This window comes from Quercus lobata, chromosome 11, assembly GCF_001633185.2.
Source record: "Quercus lobata isolate SW786 chromosome 11, ValleyOak3.0 Primary Assembly, whole genome shotgun sequence".
Lineage (NCBI taxonomy): Eukaryota > Viridiplantae > Streptophyta > Magnoliopsida > Fagales > Fagaceae > Quercus > Quercus lobata.
Window position 1 is genome coordinate 32,789,832 of NC_044914.1, and position 21,425 is coordinate 32,811,256.

General features: G+C 35.0%; 2 protein-coding genes across 2 annotated transcripts; both read right to left on the reverse strand.

Annotated features, from left to right (window-relative positions):
- Positions 1-3,543: 3,543 nt before the first annotated feature.
- Positions 3,544-5,552, reverse strand: LOC115967927. Its single transcript, XM_031087085.1, has 2 exons — positions 5,179-5,552; positions 3,544-3,720 (listed from the first exon to the last, which is right to left on the reverse strand). Exons 1-2 carry the CDS (start codon positions 5,410-5,412, stop codon positions 3,556-3,558), a joined length of 399 nt encoding a protein of 132 aa, XP_030942945.1. The 5' UTR covers positions 5,413-5,552; the 3' UTR covers positions 3,544-3,555.
- A 13,416-nt stretch (positions 5,553-18,968) lies between these two features.
- On the reverse strand, positions 18,969-20,889 carry LOC115969527. Its single transcript, XM_031089196.1, has one exon. The coding sequence runs from the start codon at positions 20,832-20,834 to the stop codon at positions 19,245-19,247; it is 1,590 nt and encodes a 529-aa protein (XP_030945056.1). The 5' UTR covers positions 20,835-20,889; the 3' UTR covers positions 18,969-19,244.
- Between the last annotated feature and the right edge of the window lie 536 nt (positions 20,890-21,425).

A 21,425-nucleotide genomic window follows, 5' to 3' on the forward strand; every position in this document is an offset into this window, starting at 1 on the left:
TTCAAATGGGAATGAGGCTCAAACGCATCATGAACAACACGAGTCCCTTGGAAGGTCATCAATCCCTCCATACCATAGTTCATAGTATCATATCCTTTAACTACAACAAAAGCCTTCTTTGTCGAATTAAAAAGAGGAAACCAAATCCATGGACCAAATTTCTGATCCTCTATTTTTAAGGTACCCTTGCTACGCAGCCATAGTGAGCAATCCTTATCATCATGAGATACAGAACCGCACCAATAACAGATATTAGACAACCTCTCATACATGAATGCAGCCCAACCTTCACAATTAACATCCCAAGAGATCTTTCTTCCCCTACACAAAGGCTTTGAAACATCAACAATTACCCTTAATCGCATAAAATTTTCCCCTAACATTTCACCCAAATCTTTCGGTTTGATAACAGAACCAATAGTTTCACCAATACTGATAGCAGTGTCAACTGTTTGTAGAGAGAAAGGTAGATTATGAATTTGTACCCAGAAAGCGGTCTTTTTGAACCCCAAAGATTGAATCGAAGTATAACCATCAAACCTTTCAAAAACAACAAGATGTCTATCAAAAGCCCAAGGTTCGCCTTGAATAACTCTTTCGGCATCAACCTCCAATTCAAAAGCAAACAGAAGAATGTTTTCCCCTCCAATAGTGACATTGAAACCACCCTTCATATGCCACAATGGTCTGAAAGTTTTTGCAACCGCCTCAACATTGAGAGTTCTACGAGTGAAAAATTTTCCTGCAAGAACAAACTCCCTCTTCTTGCTACTAGATCTCAAGACAACCCGATTTTCCTTAGATTCAGACAAAGTTAATTTCTTCCACCGAGTAGATAATTCCTCCATTGAACAGTGAAGATAACAAAGGACAAAGAAATAGACAAAACTAGAGAAATAAAAGAAACACACTAAATCTATAGATAACTAAACCAGACAATACGGTGCACACCAAATCTCTAAGTATATAAGAATACTAGAGAACACATCATCCTTCATACAAAGAAGGGAAATTGCTTACTACAAGGAAGAGAGAGTTAACTACCCTTACTTGAGAACGCCCCTTATCCTGGTTAGGGATAGCTCGGTTTCATTATTATTCCTATAATTTGTGTCAGTTAAGTTAACAATGCTATTGAATTTTTTATTTTAAAGTTAAAGATGTGTTTTTGCGTAAACTTATTTTGATTGGTTTATCTTATTTAATAATAAATGAATTGTATTTATTTTCCTTTACTTTTCTAGTCTTTCAAAATTTTAAAATATAAAACTTAATTCTTTAGTGTATTTTTCATCCATTTATTACTTTTTGTCTATTTTCAATTTTAGTCCATTAAATATAAGGCTAGTTCGATTTTAGTGCCTTAAATATGAGGTCAATTTAATTTTAATCCCTTAGGTATGGGATGCTTCAACATTTTATTAGTCACACAAACAAAAAAATAGAGGAAATACTAAACTGTTAAGTTTTAATTTTTGTTAGTCACACAAACAAAAAAATAGAGGAAATACTAAACTGTTAAGTTTTAAAGTTCTGAAGGATCAAAATCGAACAAACTATCGAACAATAAACATTAAACTATACAAAAGGGATTCAGATCCTCTAGATTTCCTTAAATCCTAACCACTCTTTAATGATTTAATGGTCAAGATTCTGCTATGTCAACATTCCACTAACAATATTCTTAAAATAATAAAATAATGTTGCAAACAAAATAATTAAGATTATTGTTAGTGGAATGCTGACATGACAGAATCTAGACCATTAAATTATTAAAAAATGGTTAAAATTTAAAGAAATCTATTTGATAGAGTACCCTAAGAAATCTAGATGATCTAAATCCTAAATTTAACATAAACAAAGCCTAAACAAGGCAATTGTTTTTTTTTTTTTTTTCCAAATTTCAATGGAACATTTTTCACAAAAATTATTAGATGTCCTCCTATACAAAGTTAGTGAATAGTGTTCTCAAGTGCATAACCTCTCTCACTTCAAATTATTATAGTGAGTTATAAATTTATAATAATTGTTATTTATGTTTATCAATGACTTACTTATCAATACTAATGATTCTTTTAATTTTTCTTAATGTGGAAGATACAATGATTAGCTAATTAATAAAAGATTTTGTTGCGTTTAGCATAGGCAAAACAAAAATTGGATTGTTTTTGTTGTGAGGCTTGTGGATTCTAAAGAAAGATTTATTTTCTGCAAAAAGCCTCCCTAGGTGCAGAATGATAAGAGGAGCATTTGATTTTTTAGGAAAGATTATATTTTAGCATAATTACAAAATTGGGATGATTTTGCCAAGAGTTTTATAGCTTGACTGGTTGGCACCTCTTAGTGTTTAAGATATCCACGATTCAAATATTCTCTCCCCTATTGCAACTATCGAATTATTAAAAAAAATATTCTGGTGTTTTTGTTGTACAGTTTAACAGTTCTACAATTTAATGTGTTAGATATTTAAAAGAAGCAAATGAATTATTTATTGTATATCAAAATAGAGCTTGTGAGCCTCCATTTATATTTTGTACTTTCTAATCCAATTAAAAGCCTAACTTCTTACCAAACGTTATGATAGAAAACCCACCATAATTAAATACAGTTTTGAGGTATGGTTATCTCTTAATCTTGTGTCCCAAATGAGATTCGACATGGTTAGGATCATGCCCGACTAGTTGTTCAGAGCCAAGTTTGGGAAGCATTGGCTTAGTTTGTAGCCCAAGTTAGGCCGATTTTGATATGCCAAGCTACTTAGGGAACTTGATATTTATTATTGATTTTGATGTATTTTAATTGAGAGAAAATTTGAACTCTAGATATCTTAATTAGAATCAATAGCACTACAAAAAAAAGTCCCATAGCCGCATTTTTAAAACCCAGCTATAGCTCCTAAAAACGTGGCTATAGGACGATTCGGCCTATAGTTATGTTTTTTTAGCCGCGTTTTCAGCTGTGGCCTAAAATCTGTAACTACAAACCTAAGGGGTCTATAGCCGTGTTTTTACAAACGCGGCTATAGCTAGGACCAATGGCCATGTTTTTTATAAACGTAATTATAGGACATACTCCAGCTGCATTTTTCAAATGCGGCTATAGTGGACATCTATAGCCGCATTTTTTAAATGTGGCTATAGGGGACATCTATAGCCGCGTTTATAAACGTGGCTATAGGTCACTTGTTTCCGTGTGGGAGACATATTTTAGTCGCGTTTTAAAAACGCAGCTATAGCTGTCACCTATAGCCACGTTTTTAAAACGTGGCTATAACCCTTTTTTTTTATTTATTTATTTTATTTCTAGCCAGATGGCAAATGCATTTACAAACGCTACTATAAGTTTTACAAATGCTACTATAGGAAACCTGTCACACATTAAACAAGTCGGAATTTCTCAAATATCAAGCTAGAATTTTCTCAAACCTGTCACAATGTTGATTCAATCAATCTTTAAGGAATATGGAGTTCAATACAGCAACAAAATGGAAGAAAGTTTAGGGTACATTTGACACAAAAAGATGCAGCAAGCATCAGCACATGATTTTGAGATACCTCAACTGCAAACATTGGGTATGCACATGATTGTCCCTAACCTTCCTATGGCTATCCCGGATGCTTCTTGGGGTGCCTTCCCATCTCCAAGCTCTTGTCTGCAAGTGGGGCATAAGTTTTGTACCCTTGTTTTATAGGTAGAACACAGTGTATGTCCATTTTGGCACTGTAAAAATATAAAGGCAGCAGTCAGCTATTTCGAACCAAGCAAAGAACTAAGAAGAACATAAGTTACTTCATATAAAGAAAACCTTGACTTTTTCAAAATTGAACGCTATGATTAGTGAAGTTAGACAACTTTTTAGCACTACCAAATGCAATCTTATATAGCTTCTATACTTTCAATAGTTCTCTAAGAAATGATAGTGGCTTGGAGCAAACAAATTAAGGATGAATATATGGGAGTGAAGCATTGCATCTTTCAAGTATTGGTGCCTAAATTTGTTTAATATGTTACAATTAAAGTGGGTGCGTTTATATGGTCCTAAACAACTTAGCAAACTCCTTTCTTTTCTCTTTTATCATTCTAATCACCTAAGAAGACTCAAACTTCAGTAGGAAACAAACTCATCAAAAGCACCACAAACTCAAAAGCAATGCAAATTCCATAGAATACCCAATTCATGTTTCTTCCTAAACAACTAAGCATACTCGTCTTTTCTTTTTTTTATAATTCTAACCAACTAGGAAGAGTCTATAACTTCACTCAGAAACAAACTCATCAAAAGTAATACAAATTCCATAGAATACCCAAGTTATGTATCTCCCTCAATTTAGCAAGCATATACTTCACTCTTCACTCAGAAACAAACCCATGAAAAGCATCATACGCTTAGAAGTAATATAAATTTCATATCATTCCCAATTCATGTCTCTTCCTAGACAACTCAGCAAGTATACTTCACTTATCACTCTTAAACAAGCCCACTCGAAAGCAATACAAATTTCATTGAATACCCAATTCATGTTTTTCCTAAACAACAACAAAAACAACTCTTTTAAAAGTGCTAATATACCTGCAACTTGTCAAGGTACTAAGGCTAACCATGACCTCTCTTAATGGTCCCAATGAGTTCCAAAATCCTGTCAGCAAGCGTAGACTTGCCATGATCAACATGAGCGATAATGGAAAAATTCTTATCCAACAAAATCACACAAATGGAACTAGCAAAAAGTACTAAAATAACAATAAAGAAAAAAAAAACCAAAAATTACGAAATGGTATTTATATATTTCAAACTTACCGTGAGAACAATGCATGGCTTCCTATTTAGTCCTCTTAGACTCTTCTATATTGTTAAAGCATCAATGTAGTTGTCTACATATACAAGAGATTCAACCAAAAAGTTTTGTTCACAAAAAAGGTTGTCAATTTTTGAATGGCATGATTGACTTGTCTACATATCAACCTGTCTATAATATCAAAATAATATTCATGTCTACAATATTCCTTCATGAACAACCAAAAAGTAATACAAAATAATGCCATTCAATATCCATGAAGAGTCCTCATTTATATGCAGCGTTATCCTAAATATATCAAACACATCATATTAGTAGCACATAACAATGCATTGCAATAAACACGCAATTTTCATTAAATTAAATGCAACATTTTTAGTACCTGAGAAGGTAGTGAAGAATGCAGAAGTGGACTAAGTTGGGCTAACATGTCTCTCATGTGCAACATCATTTCTGCCATTTGCTCTTTATGCTTTGCATCTGATTGGGCTAGTGCTTTGGCGAGTTGCTCCTTATGCTGCGCATCTGCTTCAATGAGTTGCTCCTTATGCCGCGCATCTAATTTGGCGAGTTGCTCCTGATGCCTCTCCTCTGAATGGGAAAGTTGGTCCATCATAGATCCAAGCGAAGTTTCCAATTCAATAATCCGATGGGTTGTTTCGCTTAACGATGGTGGAGTCGATGTATAGCATGAAAGGTTGGACCCACTTCTTCCTGATGGGGTTGGTCCAAAACCCACCCCACGTACAAGTCCATAGTGTTCTACACCCATCACTTGAGCATACGCATCATCTTTCGACCATAGGATTCCTTCACCATGCTCTCCTCGTAGTGATCTGCCCCCTTGAGTTAAAATTTGATTCATCTTAGCCTGTTTTCACACAAGAACCAAATAACATATTACTTGCTATAAACAATTCACACATAAAATACAAAAGAAGTAGGTTACGATATAGGGCTTACGATCTTCTCCCCCACTTCAGGATTAACAGGATGCCCATCTTTGGTACAGTATACTTTCGCAAAAACATTTGCACGCTTCATTGTTGCCCCACTGTCTTTTGCCTACATCATATTCAACAGTTTCATTACGATAATGAAAATTTATATTGGTGATATGAAGCGACAATCGACAACCAAACATAGCAAATGGAATTTGGGACATAACATGCAATATAATGTAAAATAAAATAAAAAATGTAGATTATTACGTTAAAAAGACAAGTTTTGTTGTTTTCTTTATGCGAATGCTTAGTATCACACGGTTTTTTGTCCCAATACTCTTAAAATCCATTACAGTTAGTTGTGACAGTGGCTGAAATAGTCCCTAGCTAGCCCCATCCCAAAGTTCTATATATTGGCTACTACCCCAACCCAATTTCCTTCACTCAACTTCCTCACATTTCCTCTCTCTCACTTGTTTTTGCTGTCAAAGCTTCAATTTTTAATGCAATCATCTTGTCTCTCGTAACTCTTTACTCCATTTCATTTCTAACAAAAAGGCTCACTTGTGCTAAAACAACACACACAAGCAATGTTACAATTTCACAATTTTCTTTTAATATGTTGTTACAAAGAAAGTCAGCACTTAATGGTTCACTTATTCTTACTTTGTTTGTAGGAAAATGGTTCATAAACAGATTTTGAAAAATGTTTGCCGTATCCTTGTGTCAATACTCCTATATTTTGAACGTCCTAAAAGTCTATGTACTTCAGTATTACATTCATGCATTGTTTTTTTTTTTTTTTTTTTTTTTTTTACCATGCACAAGTTAAATGAGCTTAAGTTTAAATGCAAGTATGAGTTTTGTAATCAGTCGTGTGATAGGTATGTCTATGAGTCAAAACCATAAACTAGGCATCCTAAAAAGTAACCTTAAACATACTCACACATTATCACTCTGCATTAATCACTCCTAGGGGTCTTTGTACATTATTGCATATTTTCATGCATTAATTTTGCATGTTTTTTTTTTTTTTTTTTTCATTTTGCATAATGTGTTCTTTTTTTTTTTTGGGTCAAAACTATGAACAAAAAAAATGAAGAAACATGAAAAACCAATAACATCACATTTACCATAATGTGTTCTTTTTTTTTTTACCCTTGGTTTGAGTTGCCATTTGGTCATAATTTTTTTTTTCTCATTTGCACTTAGCTAGGCATCCTAGGTCATTATTATTGCGATTGGTTCTTTTCATGTTGGATGTAGACCGTGTCTTAGAAGGTCATATGACTTGTTACAAATTGAGTAATAAGCTTAAACAATGCTAACTTCACATTGAAATATTTACCCCATTAATTCTACAACATACAATCAATTAGGCCTATGGGCTATGCACCGAGTGATAGGCACTCACATTTTTTAAATTTTAAAAAGTGAAGACAAGATAAGGTATGTGTTTTATGTATGCGCCTATGTGCATATGCATGCCAATTGTATTGGAGTTGACTTTCAACCTATTTAGTTTTCCACAGAGAAGGTAACAAAGGAAAGCACATTCAAAGAACAACCAATTGCTATATACTAAACCAATATCTTGCTAAAAAAGTGGCAAACATAATTCTTAATGAAATCACTAATCAAGAATAGGAAATATCACAAGAAATGTCTATTAACACTCATGAACATGCAAAAAAGGCAAGTCCTCCTTACCCCAACTATGTGTTCTCCTCTGCCACAACATGAAACCTCACATGTATTTTTGACATTAGTTTTTATTTCAAAATTTTACTAATGAGGCAAGCAATGCTAAAAATTTCATACTAATTCACACAAAATGCTCAGATTCATCAGTAAATTAGTTTCATCAAACTCTTTATATTCGTTACATTTGAATAAAAAATAGTATAATATTAAAACCCTGGCTTGTTGTTGTATAATGCATTTCTTACCATGATGTCAGCAGTTTGGGCAAAACTTCTAGGCCCAGACCTTGCTACCTCTATCTATTTACCACGACTCACCTTGTTCATCTCACTTAATGTCTACGAACATATTCCCGACAATAAAAGAAAAAAAAAATCAGTTAAATAAACTCTACTTGGTAAATTCAAATACCCCATCATATGTATATTACCACTAAAAGATATTAGAGCAAGAAAAGAGCGATACCTGTATTTTATCCAAAAACCAATAGTCTACTAGCATTTTGTACTGCTGCTCGCCAACCCAATCTGGTTTTTTTTTAATGACATCTTCTTTCATCATTTCATCTTTGTAGCATTGCTATTTCAACTTGCTCCTTCGATTCCTCCTCAATTCCCTTAGTTGACGCATTGCCCAGTTCATTTGATCAGTTGGTCAGATAATAGCTGGGTCAATGATCCACTGTTTCTGAAATGCAAAAATTGAGTTAGCATAGTGCAATAGTCTACCCTATTGAAAATGCCATTTTGCGCACATACGGCTATACATGACAATTAAAATTAGCTTAATTTGATACTACCTCAATCTCTATCCAACAATATACTTTGTGGTGAGTCGGGACATTCGTCCAAGCAGCTGGCACAAGTGGGCACAAGTAATTATTGAGGCGAAAAGTGCCCAACCACCTTTTGAATGTTTGTCCGCTCTCCCTAATCAGTTGGCCGCGTCCATTTAACCCACATTCAATTTTCATGTTCTTTGGAAGACTCCATATTCGTTGCATCAGCAATTTCCCACGCTTTTTACTCCCATTATTGGATACTGGGGTTTCTTGAACTAAATCTTCTGCATATGGTAAACCACCATTAGGAATGAAATTTCAAAATTCACAATCAGAGTAAAGTTACTATATATAGCTCAAGTGCTCAACTAACATGAGTATGCTGTTGGTAAATGTGGACATTTTGATACTATATTATTAGTTAATCTTTTTTTCCCCACTTGTTTTGTTAATTTACTTATTACTCAATACAATAAGTGAATTATCTTGTTCATATTTTCATAAATTTAAAAGAAGCAATGGGCAGCCTATTGTTGTTATCTCAAGAACATAATAAAAAGCATGTTTAAAAGAAGTATTTTTCTATAATTTGTAAAATCAGTCTAATAAGATAAAGGGAGAATAGTATCTCTATAGTTAGTTAAGAAAAATGTCCCTAGACACACAAGCTATTTTTAATTTTTCTTTTTCTTTTTCACGTTATTTCTAAATTAGCCTAACACTTCAAACATAGACATCTTTTTGAGTTCTTCTATGGCTACAACAACTCAAAACAATGTTATGAAAATATGGTAAGACTTTGTTGTACCATAGAAAATGCATTACATGCTATCCTTAGCCCAAATATGTTGATAATTTAATCTAGATGAAACTCTATTAAAGTTTCAAGTGGCTCACAAAAATTATGAAATTAAAGTCTACTTTCATTACATACAATTGTTGGGTTAAATTACAGATTACATCATCTAACTTTGTCATAAATTCAATTTAGTCTTCTAACTTCTAATTTATTTATTTCAATACGATAACTTTTAATTTTATTCAATGTAATTCTTATGTTAAGTTTGTCACAATCACATGGTATCATTAGGTGTCCTTAAAAAGATATTATTTTGAAAATGCAAAAATACCAAACTTACATCATTTTGGGAATCTTAACTGCTAATCCTATAATGAGAAGTGGACGAAATGACCACAATTAAAACAAATGGAAGTTATAAGGCTGAAAATTGAAATGAACAAACTAAAAGTTATATGAATGACTTGAATTTTGGGTAAAATTAAACGATGCAATTTATAATTTAACCAGATTTGTACTGCTAATTCATTATTAAAAATAAGGGGCTTTTATATATGGTATGCATGTATAGCACCACAATTATTTTCTCTTGAAAATATTTATACATAATATTACATAATTGCCCAATCCAATCCAATCCACCAAACTTACCTAGGGTTACCACCGCAACTATTGAAGTTTCGATTTTAAATATTTAAACTTTTATTTTTGTTTTGTGATACCTCACTAAGGACATGCATTCAGGGATTGTCATGTTTAGTAGATACTTTATTTATCATGAAACTCGTAAGATGGACCTTGTTAGCTTATAATATAAAAGGGGTGGACCCTTGTGCCTGCATCTTCTAGGATAACTTCATAGCAAAGAGAAAGTAATCTCTCAAGATATATATATAAAGTAATCACCCAATAAACTATTATTGGCTAAAAAGTATTTTAATGACTTTCTGTGATTGTAATTTGTTACTTCCTCAAGAACATTGAGATGCTAGCTAATGGATTAATTTCTTTTAAGATTGTAGCTTTATAGATAAGTTTTTTGTGGATTTGATTTATATCACATCACAGGAAAAATATGCATCTAGTATTTATCCTCAAACGTTACATTTCAAGACATGTAAACTACCTGGGGGTTGTGTCTCATCATCATCACTTGTATCCGCTCTTGCTTGCTCAGCCGTAAGGGCGGCCTCCAGCTCCTCCTACACGCTCTGTCGTGAACGTGACGATCCTTCACCAACTTCAACAACCGTCAAACAACGGTTCCTTCCCATTCCTGTGTCCAACAACAGGAAAATTATGCATCTAGTAATAAATATCAAACATTACATTTCAAGACATGTAAACTACTTAGGGGTTGTGTCCCATCATCACTTGCATTCGCTTTTGCCTGCTCAGTAGTGCGGCCGGCCTCCAACTCCTCCTCCCCCTTTTGTCGTGAACGTGACGATCCTTCGCCAACTTGAACAAGCTGCAATCGACGTTTTCTTCCCATTCCTGCATCCAACAACTTTACAAGACAAAGAAAATGTTAATTATAGATAACAATCAATTGTATACAATGTAACTCAAAAAGACAAAGTATAATAACTCATTTTAATATCTAACAATATATACAAACATATATCCAAGTTTAAGAGCTTCTCTTTGCCAAACACTATAACAACGATGAAATGAAACCCTAACACCACACAAACATATATCCAAGTTCATAGGAAATGAATTTCAAATCCAATAGTGAACAGGGGAAGGAATTGGATGCATAATAAGTAAAAATTAAAGGAATTAAAAACATTAAAAGGAATTAACAAATTCATCAAAAACTACACAGAGGCATTCCAACAAATTCATGAATGGATACGTTTTCATTAATAATTGTAACATAATTACACATAATACACCACTAAACTATTACACTGCTCATCCTTGATGTACTCATCCTCGTTGTCATCTTCATTGTTGGACTCATCGTTAATAAACTCACAATCATCTAAGTTGTCCATTTCATAAAGATCTCTTTCTGCAATGATAGAGGCATCAATTGTCATTCCCTCTACATCATCCCGAGCCTGACCAAGCTTATCACTCACAACCTCATTAGTACTTATATTGTACGGAACATTTTCAGAAAAAACTATCTGTGTCATCCTCATCACGTTGGGGACCAATACTGACATCAAACACATCCCTAACTTTAGTTTTGACAACAACATACCAATCCTTGTGCCTTTTATCTTCCACATAAAAAACTTGTGTAGCTTGAGATGCTAGGACATATGGTTCATCCATCATTTCATCCCCACCATGTATGAAGTGTGTAAAGTTCACCATAGGAAACCCAAATTCATCAGTCTTATATCCTTTCCTATTTTAGTCATCAACCTATTTACACTTGAATAACACATGTTTGATATTTTCAGAATAATTCAATTTGATTATATCAGTTAAAACACTATAGTACGTAATGCCACCATCAGTAGCAACACTAACTCCACTATTCTACGTTTTTCTGTTTGCCTCATCGTTTAAACTCATAAATTTTAAGCCATTTATGACTTAATGCTTCAGCCACTTTATATAATTATATGGACATTTGGACAGTGCAGTAAGGGTATCACTAACTCCCTCCCTTTCCTTATCAGCACTAGTCAATGACATCACCTAACATATTCAAACAAAATTATTCTTATTAGTACAAGTAATTATTGTTAGGACAGTGTTACAAGTTTAAGAAGTTGAAAATGTCATATGTACGTGACACCTAAACCAACTACAAAACTTCTCCATGTGGTGCATATATATAATGGCATCAGATATACGATGGTGGCCATTTTGGAGTTCGTCCTCGATCAATCTTTTGTGCATCCCATGCAAGCAATTGTATTAGGGTTAATAGACCTAACATACATTGGATTGGCTTGCAATCATATTGGTATACATAGTACTTACTCACGAAAGTGGTTGATGTTTTCGAAATTGAATAAAATGTAGCGATGGGCTTGGGTCCACTCTCTATTGTTTAGTGTCATGATTGAAACTGCCCCTGTTGACTCCTTAATCGTCCTGGTGGGTTGATTGAATATAGTTTCAACTCCTTTCATATACCGTGAACAAAATGTTAAGCACTCCACTACTATGTATCCTTCAGCAATAGACCTTTTTGGAGCAGCTCTATTTCGTACGTAAGACTTAAGGTGTGAGAGGTACCTATAAAGGAATTATAAGATTAATAATTGGCAATAGTTATTCGAACGTGCACATGAAGCTCGTAGTTGATCAATAATATTGCATACGTCTTACCTCTCAATGAGATACATCCAACGGTAGTGCACTGGACCACTAATCTTGGCTTTAGCAGCTAAGTGCATGACCAAATGTACCATCACTATAAAGAATGATGGAGGAAATATCTTTTCCAATTCACAAAATGTCACTACAATGTCTGCCTCAATAGTCGCAATATCTAAAACCATAAGGGTTTTGGAACAAATTTCTTTAAAGAAGCAAGCTAACTTTATCAAAGGCCTAGTAACATGAGATGGCAAAGACTCGCATAATGCTATGGGAAAAAGTTGCTGCATCAAGATGTGATTATCATGACTCTTCAAACCAGAAATCATACGGCGTGAGATATTGGAAGCATACCCATTAGGCACTGTTACGTCCTTCAAAACTTGCAAGAAACCATCTTTCTCCGATGAAGTCATATGAAAACAAGCGGGCTGTATAGTATACTTATCATCACTTTTTCATTGTAGGTGAAGTTCACTCCTTATCCCCATGTCCGCCAAGTCAAGGTGTGCTTTGTAATTATCCTTTGTTTGATCCTTCAAGTTTAGCAGTGTGCCAAGTATATTGTCTATCACATTCTTTTCTATATGCATCACATCAAGATTGAGTTGCAACTTGTGATCCTCCCAATAAGACAAGGTGAAAAATATACTTCTCTTCTTCCAACCGCTCTGGTCTACCTCCCTTCTCTTTCTTTTATTGTAAGCAAGTTGACATAGCTTTCGTGTTTTGTAGTGTAGGAAATTGCATATTTTTTCTAAGTAATTAGGGGGGAGGAGAGCTATAGTGTTGGGGATAATACACAAAGTAATAAATGAAGAACAAGGATAACACAAAAACAAAACAAAAAATAGAGAACTTGGAGACACAAAATTGCTATCCTTAGACAATATTTGCCCCCACACTATTGTTGCTAAATGGTTGTCGTGTCGCAAACTTGTCCTCAGGATACAACGAAGTTCTTGAATTCTACAGATAGCAATTTTGGAGAATAACCACAGGATTTCTTGTGTTTCTTTCTAACTTACTATTTTGTAGAGTGAACATAAGCCCTTATTTATACCCATAGGGTTATATTTCATCAAAAGGCACGTATGGAGAGTCAAAATGTTTCATAAAATCGTTCAGAGGGCTTGAAACTTCTTCAAACTTTCAAAATAGTCACCAGAAAATTCTGCAGAAAAATTCAGTTTTACGAGTTTCGATCAGTCGAGATTTCCTTTCGATCGATCGATCGAATACTCTTTTCGATCTATCGAACATGAATTGTGCATCAATTGAAACAGGTATAGACTCCAGGATATATTTCCTTACCATTTCGATCGATTGAGCAAAAGTTTTGATCGATCGAAAATATTGAGTTTCGAATTTTCACTTAGAAAATTCCAGAACTTAAACTTTCACTTTATCAACTTTATAAAACAATATTCTCCAAATTCAAATATCATTATTACAACCTATTTATGTATATACTTATATATACAACATATAGTGAGGTTTGAACCCTAATGTCCAGGTACCACATGTGGTGTTGGGATCATTGGGGTATCAGTCAACCCCTCTAAGAAATGCTATTTGAATAAGATCATTGACAAAATTTGGTTTTTTTTTTTTTTTTGACACCTGAATTTATGAAAGATGGTCTTCTAATCAATAAAAATAATAAGGTATATAATTAAATACACGAAACTTAGTTCAATATGATTAATTCATTGTCTTATTTAAAAGTTATGGGTTCCAATTAGCTCAACTGGTAAAGTCTCTAATGGTTGAATAAGAGATCTGAGATTCAATCTCCGCCTATATCAAAAATCGATTGGAGTCTTGGTTTGATGATAAAGAATCATCATCGGGAGCGGATGCCATATGTTGAAACTCTTAAAAAAAAAATAGTTTCTAAAAAAAAAAAAAATCATAGACTTATACTATATGATTCTAATAGTAATGCGGTTAGCATGAGTAAATTATGATGCTTAAGTTTGGAGGATAATTTTTTTTTTTGAGATAATTACAATATATTGCGGACTTCGCAGCTCGAACCATTTTTTCCTAGACCCCCAAACACTTTGTGCATTGGAATGTGTCAATTTAGCTACAAGGATCATTATGGAATTCTTCTGGCCACATAATCCGTCGTTATTTTGGTCTAAGAGGCCAAAGATCAAAGTGGGTACAAATGTTGCAACCAAGTTAAACAATATAAAGTTCTTCCTTGCATCATTATATTGATATAAAATTAGGGATGTCATTTAAACTAATTCATGAGTGTCATAATCTCTAATGTTGGAATGTTTGGATTAAAACTAAAGCATTGTTCTCCCCTTTCATATAGCAAAAAATTAAATCATATGGCCAAACGTTTGTAGCTTATAACAATACTTTCATTCAAGGTTATCTGGATCGAGATCCTACACGAGATTGGTGAGAGGGTTTAGCGATCTGATCGTAGGATCGGTACGAGGATCATAAGACCTACTTTCCGATTAAAAAAACTACTAAAAAATAGCCATAATTATAATTCATAATATATATTAAAGAAACATTGAAAAAAAAAAATTGATACAAATGAGAGAAATTACTAATAAAGTACCAAATTACAAATCACTACAAGAAAAAAGCCTTATAGCAACAAAATTTTTTGTTGCAATTAACTTCAAATTGTTGCAATAAACCTCTATTGCAACGAAAAAAATTCTATTGCCCACTGTTGCGATGAAGTATGTGGCAATAGACTATTGCAACAAAAATTTCGTTGCAATAAAGTTTTGTTGCAATAAAATATTTTTTTAGGCTACAAAAACCATTTTATTTTTATTAAGTAAATATGTAAAAACCAATTAGTAATTAATAGTCCTCATATATTTTTCCATTTATACAAATTTATACAGGCCCAATATATATATATATATAAAAGCCCATAACTACCTTTTAGTTGGGAGTCATAAATCATGGGCTTTTCAAGTATACCACAAATATTGGGCTACTAGTTTTAAGCACCTAATAGGATTTTTTAGGCATGGCCCATGACCCACCCATCCATTTGATTTAAATCAGACTCAAATGTCAATAAACGTTTAGCTCATGGGCATTTTCATAAACAAAACATAAAATTCAAATCGAAAACGCATATGAAAGAAAAAACAGCCTGCCTTTGAGTGTGCAAAAAACTGAGCATTTCACCAACCCCAAAAAAATCAGATCAGAGAGTATTAGAATCAGAGAGAGAGAGAGAGAGAGAGAGAGAGAGAGAGAGAGAGAGAGAGAGTTGGTAAGGCATGGAGAAGATTTGCGTTGTAGTTCGAGTGAGACCTTCGGTATCCTCAAAATCCTTCAATAGAGCCTACTGGAATGTCGAAGACAATCGCATTTCTCTTCACAAGCTTCACAGCACCCCTATCTTTGGCCTCTCTTACACTTTTGGTACTCACTCATACATACACCTCTCTCTCTCTCTCTCTCTTGTGCGCGCGCGCGCGCGCTCTCATAGAGTTTTGTTGCAATAAATTATTATTATTATTAAATATACTTTATTACAACAAAAATGTTGTTGCTACAATTTGTTGCAACAAAATTTTTGTTGTGATAGGTTATCGTAACAGTATAATTGATCATTATAAACAGCATTATCGTCATTGTTAGCAGCCACATGACTCGCATCATCCATTAGATAATAATCAAAATCTTTTAATATTGCATTTAGGGGTTTTTGTTGCAATAAACTTCAAATTGTTGTAATAAACCTCTATTGCAATGAAAAAAAAATTCGTTGCCCACTATTGCGATAAAATCTGTGACAATAGACTATTGCAACAAAAATTTTGTTGCTGATGATGCCGAAAATATCACCAGTAAGCCACACGGTCCTCGCGCGCTCCAAATAGCACCTGCACAGCAGAAAGAAAGGACCTAGTAGAGAGCACCGGTATGGTGTCGGCCAGATACCCTTCGAAGGTCAAGTCAGAACTATTCTCACAACTCTAGAGTGCTAGAGAGGGTAAATTATGCGTACCTTGGTTCGTAAGGGTGCTTGGGTTTTTATAGTAGTAGGGGTTGACCATTTTTCCTTGGAATAGAAGTCTTTTCCTTATAGGAGTCTTCTTGGGCGTATTTTGCGGGATCCTTTCCATATAGGAATCCCTCTTAGGTTTCTCAAAACGTGGAGGGCAAGTCATTTACTTATACATGCAAACGTGGTTAGCAAGCATTCTTTGACTAGTGCCGTTAGCTTACATTATGCCTTTAGTCTTCATCCCGTCAGTTTCAGGATCACCCTTCAGCTTTATGATCCCGTCAGCCTATGGGTGCCTCTCCCTACAACTTTCGCCCGTCGTCAGTCATTAAATGGGGGCTGACGGCTCAGTAGATCCCGTTACTAATAAACTGTCGGCTTATCTTTTGTGATCAATCTCTTTTATCCTTATCAGTTGCCCCATACTCCATATCTTCGTCACTTTTCATACTGACGGGTTATGGAGTTAACGTTTTTGTTGATTGTCATATTCTGTAAGGAGGCGGGAAAATTATTTACATGGGACTCCTCGAGCCGCCGTGCATTTAATGCTTTGGACACGTGGCGTGTTCCCATGTAAATAATTTTCCCGCCTCCTTAAAGAATATGACAATCAACAAAAACGTTAACTCCATAACCCGTCAGTATGAAAAGTGACGGAGATATGGAGTAGGGGGCAACTGATAAGGATAAAAGAGCTTGATCACAAAAGATAAGCCGACGGTTTATTAGTGACGGGATCTACTGAGCCGTTAGCCCCTATTTAATGACTGACGGTAGGCGAAAGTTGTAGGGAGAGGCACCCATAGGCTGATGGGATCATAAAGCTGAAGGGTGATCCTGAAGCTGACGGGATGAAGACTGAAGGCATAATGTAAGCTGACGGCACTAGTCAAAGAATGCTTGCTAACCACGTTTGCGTGTATAAGTAAATGACTTGCCCTCCACGTTTTGAGAAATCTAAGAGGGATTCCTATATGGAAAGGATCCCGCAAAATACGCCCAAGAATACTCCTATAAAGAAAAGACTTCTACTCCAAGGAAAAGGGGTCAACCCTTACTACTATAAAAACCCAAGCACCCTCACGAACCAAGGTACCCATAATTTACCCTCTCTAGCACTCTAGAGTTGTGATAATAGTTCTGACTTGACTTTCGGAGGGTATCTGGCCGGCACCACACCGGTGCTCTCTGCTAGGTCCTTTCTTTCTGCTGTGCAGGTACTATTTGGAGCGCACGAGGACCGTGTGGCTTACTGGTGATATTTTCGGCATCATCAGTTGCAATAGAGTTTTGTTGCAATAAAATATTTCTATTATCATTAAAAATACTTCATTGCAACAAAAAATATTGTTGCTATAACAAAAAATATCTGAGAGAGAAAGAGTTGGTGAGGCATGGAGAAGATCTGCATTGCAATTCGAGTAAGACCTTTGGCATCCTCAGAATCCTTCAACAGAACCTACTGGAATGTCGAAGACAATCGTATTTCTCTTCACAGGCTTTACGACACCCCTATCTCTGGCCTTTCTTACACTTTTGGTACTTACTCATACATACACCTCTCTCTCTCTCTCTCTCATAGAGTTTTGTTGTACTAAAATATTATTATTATTATTATTAAAAATACTTTATTACAACAAAAAATATTATTGCTACAATTTTTTGCAACAAAATTTTTGTTGTGATAAGTTACCGTAACAGTACGGTTGATCATTATAAACAACATTATCGTCATTGTTAAGAGCCACATGACCCGCATCATCCATTAGATAATCCTCAAAATCTTTTAATTTTGCATTTAGGGGTTTTTGTTGCAATAAAGTTCAAATTGTTGCAATAAACCTCTATTGCAACAAAAAAAAAAATTTGTCGCCCACATTTGCGATAAAGTCTGTGACAATAGACTATTGCAACAAAAATTTTGTTGCAATAGAGTTTTGTTGCAATAAAATATTTTTATTATTATTATTAAAAATACTTTATTGTAACAAAAAATATTGTTGCTATAACAGTACAGTTGATCATTATAAACAATATTATCATCATTATTAGTAACCACATGACCTACATCATCCATTAGACAATCATCAAAATCTTTTAATATTGCATTTGAGGGTTCACTCACTTCATTTTCATTGGCATCACCAAACTCATATTCATCCCTAATTGTATGAGCTTTTTTTATCATTTTCACCAAGCCAAAAAAAAATTGAAGTTTATATTTAACATTTTATCAATTTGGGCTAAGGCCACTGGTTTGTTTATTACATATATATATATATATATATATATATATATCAATTTGGGGCATTTGGAGGCCCAAAAAAAGAATTTATTTATTTATTTATTTAATTTTCCTTTATATCACAGGATTTTTAGTATTGTTGTGGGATCAGGATACTATAAGATCCTAAAATCGGCATCGGGATCCCACACGGATTTGACCGTAGTAGAGATTCTAGTGAGATTCAGGACGGTTTAAATTTGTCGGATCTTAGGATCGTAATTAAGATACTGATAACCATGCTTTCATATTAGTATACTCTCATACTGAAGTTAGTGATAAATTGTAAATCCTTATGCTTGATACTATATTCATACTGATTAATACCATTATCGGTTCCGTTCTAACATGTTTTTGATAACAATGCAAAACATGTTCAAACATTCCAAAAATTGTTATTACATTATTAGTTCAATGCATGCAGTCAACTTTGACTACCTGTAACTACATATCTAATATGGTAAAACATCCCACACATAATTTAGTAACTAAAACATACAAATCTTTACCAGGAACTACATATCTAATATACCCACAGGTCCCACACATAATTTAGTAACTAAAACATATAAATCTTTACCAGTAACTACATATCTAATATATCATCAACATATTTGCATCATATAATCTTGCCTATACGCCAAATTTACCAGGAATCAAAGGCAAATCAACTTCATCACACCATTCCACACATCTTGTCTCAAAGTAGGAACTTTTAACCTCATTAGGCCAATAACTTAACCAAACTTGCCCTCCTATCCTCCACTTCAACACACTCCCTTCCATTTCTTTACTTAACCTCCAACCTACTCCTTCCCCATACTCATCTCCCGCAAAAACCAACCCCCCGGTTTTTGTAAATGCCCTGTTTGCTCCCACATATCGATTTTGAAAATTGTGCCTCAAGTTACCACCACCACTCAAAGGCTTCCACGTGGCCACTTCGATACCTGTCATGTTGTCATATAACATTGCATCGAAGATCGCTGCATTTCCCTCTACATCTTGGTCCCACCTCCAATTCTTCATCTTTGTCCTCGTCATCATTGTCGCTTTCACCTTTGGAGGATCCATTGATTTTTCGAAATTACCCTTCACTACTTTGTGTCTTTCCACCTCTTTCTCTCCATTACTTGTGGATCGACCCAAACTCACTCCAGCCACATAAGTTGCCCCAACTTCTGGCCCGACCCAAACTCGAATCCTCGATGGGAAATGGGTCTCGGCGTAATCCGCATCATCACTTTTGTTGAATCCTAGATTTGCCACGTGGAGGCGTACGTTATCCACACGTGTGTTTACCTGAATAAACCCATCATAGAATCCAACTGTATATTCCATTTGAATAACAGCCTCAAGCTGTTGGTGGGCCAAACCATATCTTAGCACGCGCTCTTTAGCTTCCATAACATTAACAGGGAACTGAAATCTCTGATTACTAGAGCGCGTAAGTTTCATCCCCAACACAGGCGCGTAACCCTTCAATATCCAAAACCCATGAGCCTCATTAGCATAAGAAAACCCAAGGTTATTACTATGAGATGGTGTTAAGGTTTGTAATCCTACGCCCACTTCTCTTAAAATCAACCATTTTGCTAACATGTACCCAAGGGTGCGCATGAAGCACAGCTCAGCATCTACACCCACTGAGACTAAAAATGTTCGCAAAACTGGCACGTGCGTACACGACAAAACGTCGACGTTTGGACCCAACAGGGAGTTGAAGTAAAGTGAGCCAACTTCACTAGGCGAGTCACATGCACACAGCCAAAAAAGGCGCGTGAGGAAGACGAGGTTGAAGAAGCTAGAGAAGGACTCGGGTGAGTGAGAGTCCATGACCCACGAAACCGGGCCGGGTTTGAGCTTCTGGAGCTGTGACCTGGGGCATGTGCTAACGTGCCCAGTGGGTGATCGGGATATGATTTCATTGAGAAGCTGAAGTAACAATGGGAGGAACGGTTTTTCTGAGAAGATAGGACACGTGTCAGAGACCCACAAGGTCTTTGGGTTGTTGAAAGGGTGAAAGCCCTGTAAGCATACGGTGAAGGTCACCAACGTGTCCGTGTTGGACCCGGAGGTGCGCTCGGCTCTGAGTTGGATCGACTGAGTTGAACCATCAGGACTCGGTTTGGAACTCGCAAGTTCAAACAAGGGTGGTGAGTCTGACTCGTTCCACTCGTCCGAGTTGGGAAGCTCACATATCCAAGACCAAATATCCAACATTTTGTGTTTTTGGGAGATAGCAGGAAACTGTGGAGGGAGTTAAGTGTTATTGGTTTCATGGGATTTTAAGGAGAAAATGAGTGACTGTAAATTTGCCAACTTGGAAGCAACATGAACCACGTATGAGATAGGGTTGTTCTAATATATGGTTCTAATAAGTTTGTGTTTTAGGGTTTGATATTGATATGATGGGTGCATTAATGAGTATTGATATGCTTTCACTTTCTTTCTTAAAGATTATTCTATTTTTCTGGTTTGAAGAAGTGAAAGGAAAATGTTTGCATGGACTTCAGCAAACTGAGGACGTAAACGCTTTGGAGTTTTCTTGGGGCGTGGCTACCTACACGTGTAATGTTTATACTGACCAACTTGCATGTCCAATTCTGAATCACAGAAAGAAATAATGGATAAATAAATAAAACGTTATTTTTCCAAATTTTAACAATTAATATATGCGATAAATTAGAAATTTTTTTACGAAAAAATAAATAAATAATTAACTGATTTTTTTGATATTTTATATGAAAGTTGTATAAAAACTTTTTAAAAACGATTCATTAATGAAAATGTACTAAGAACCCTTTGCACCCG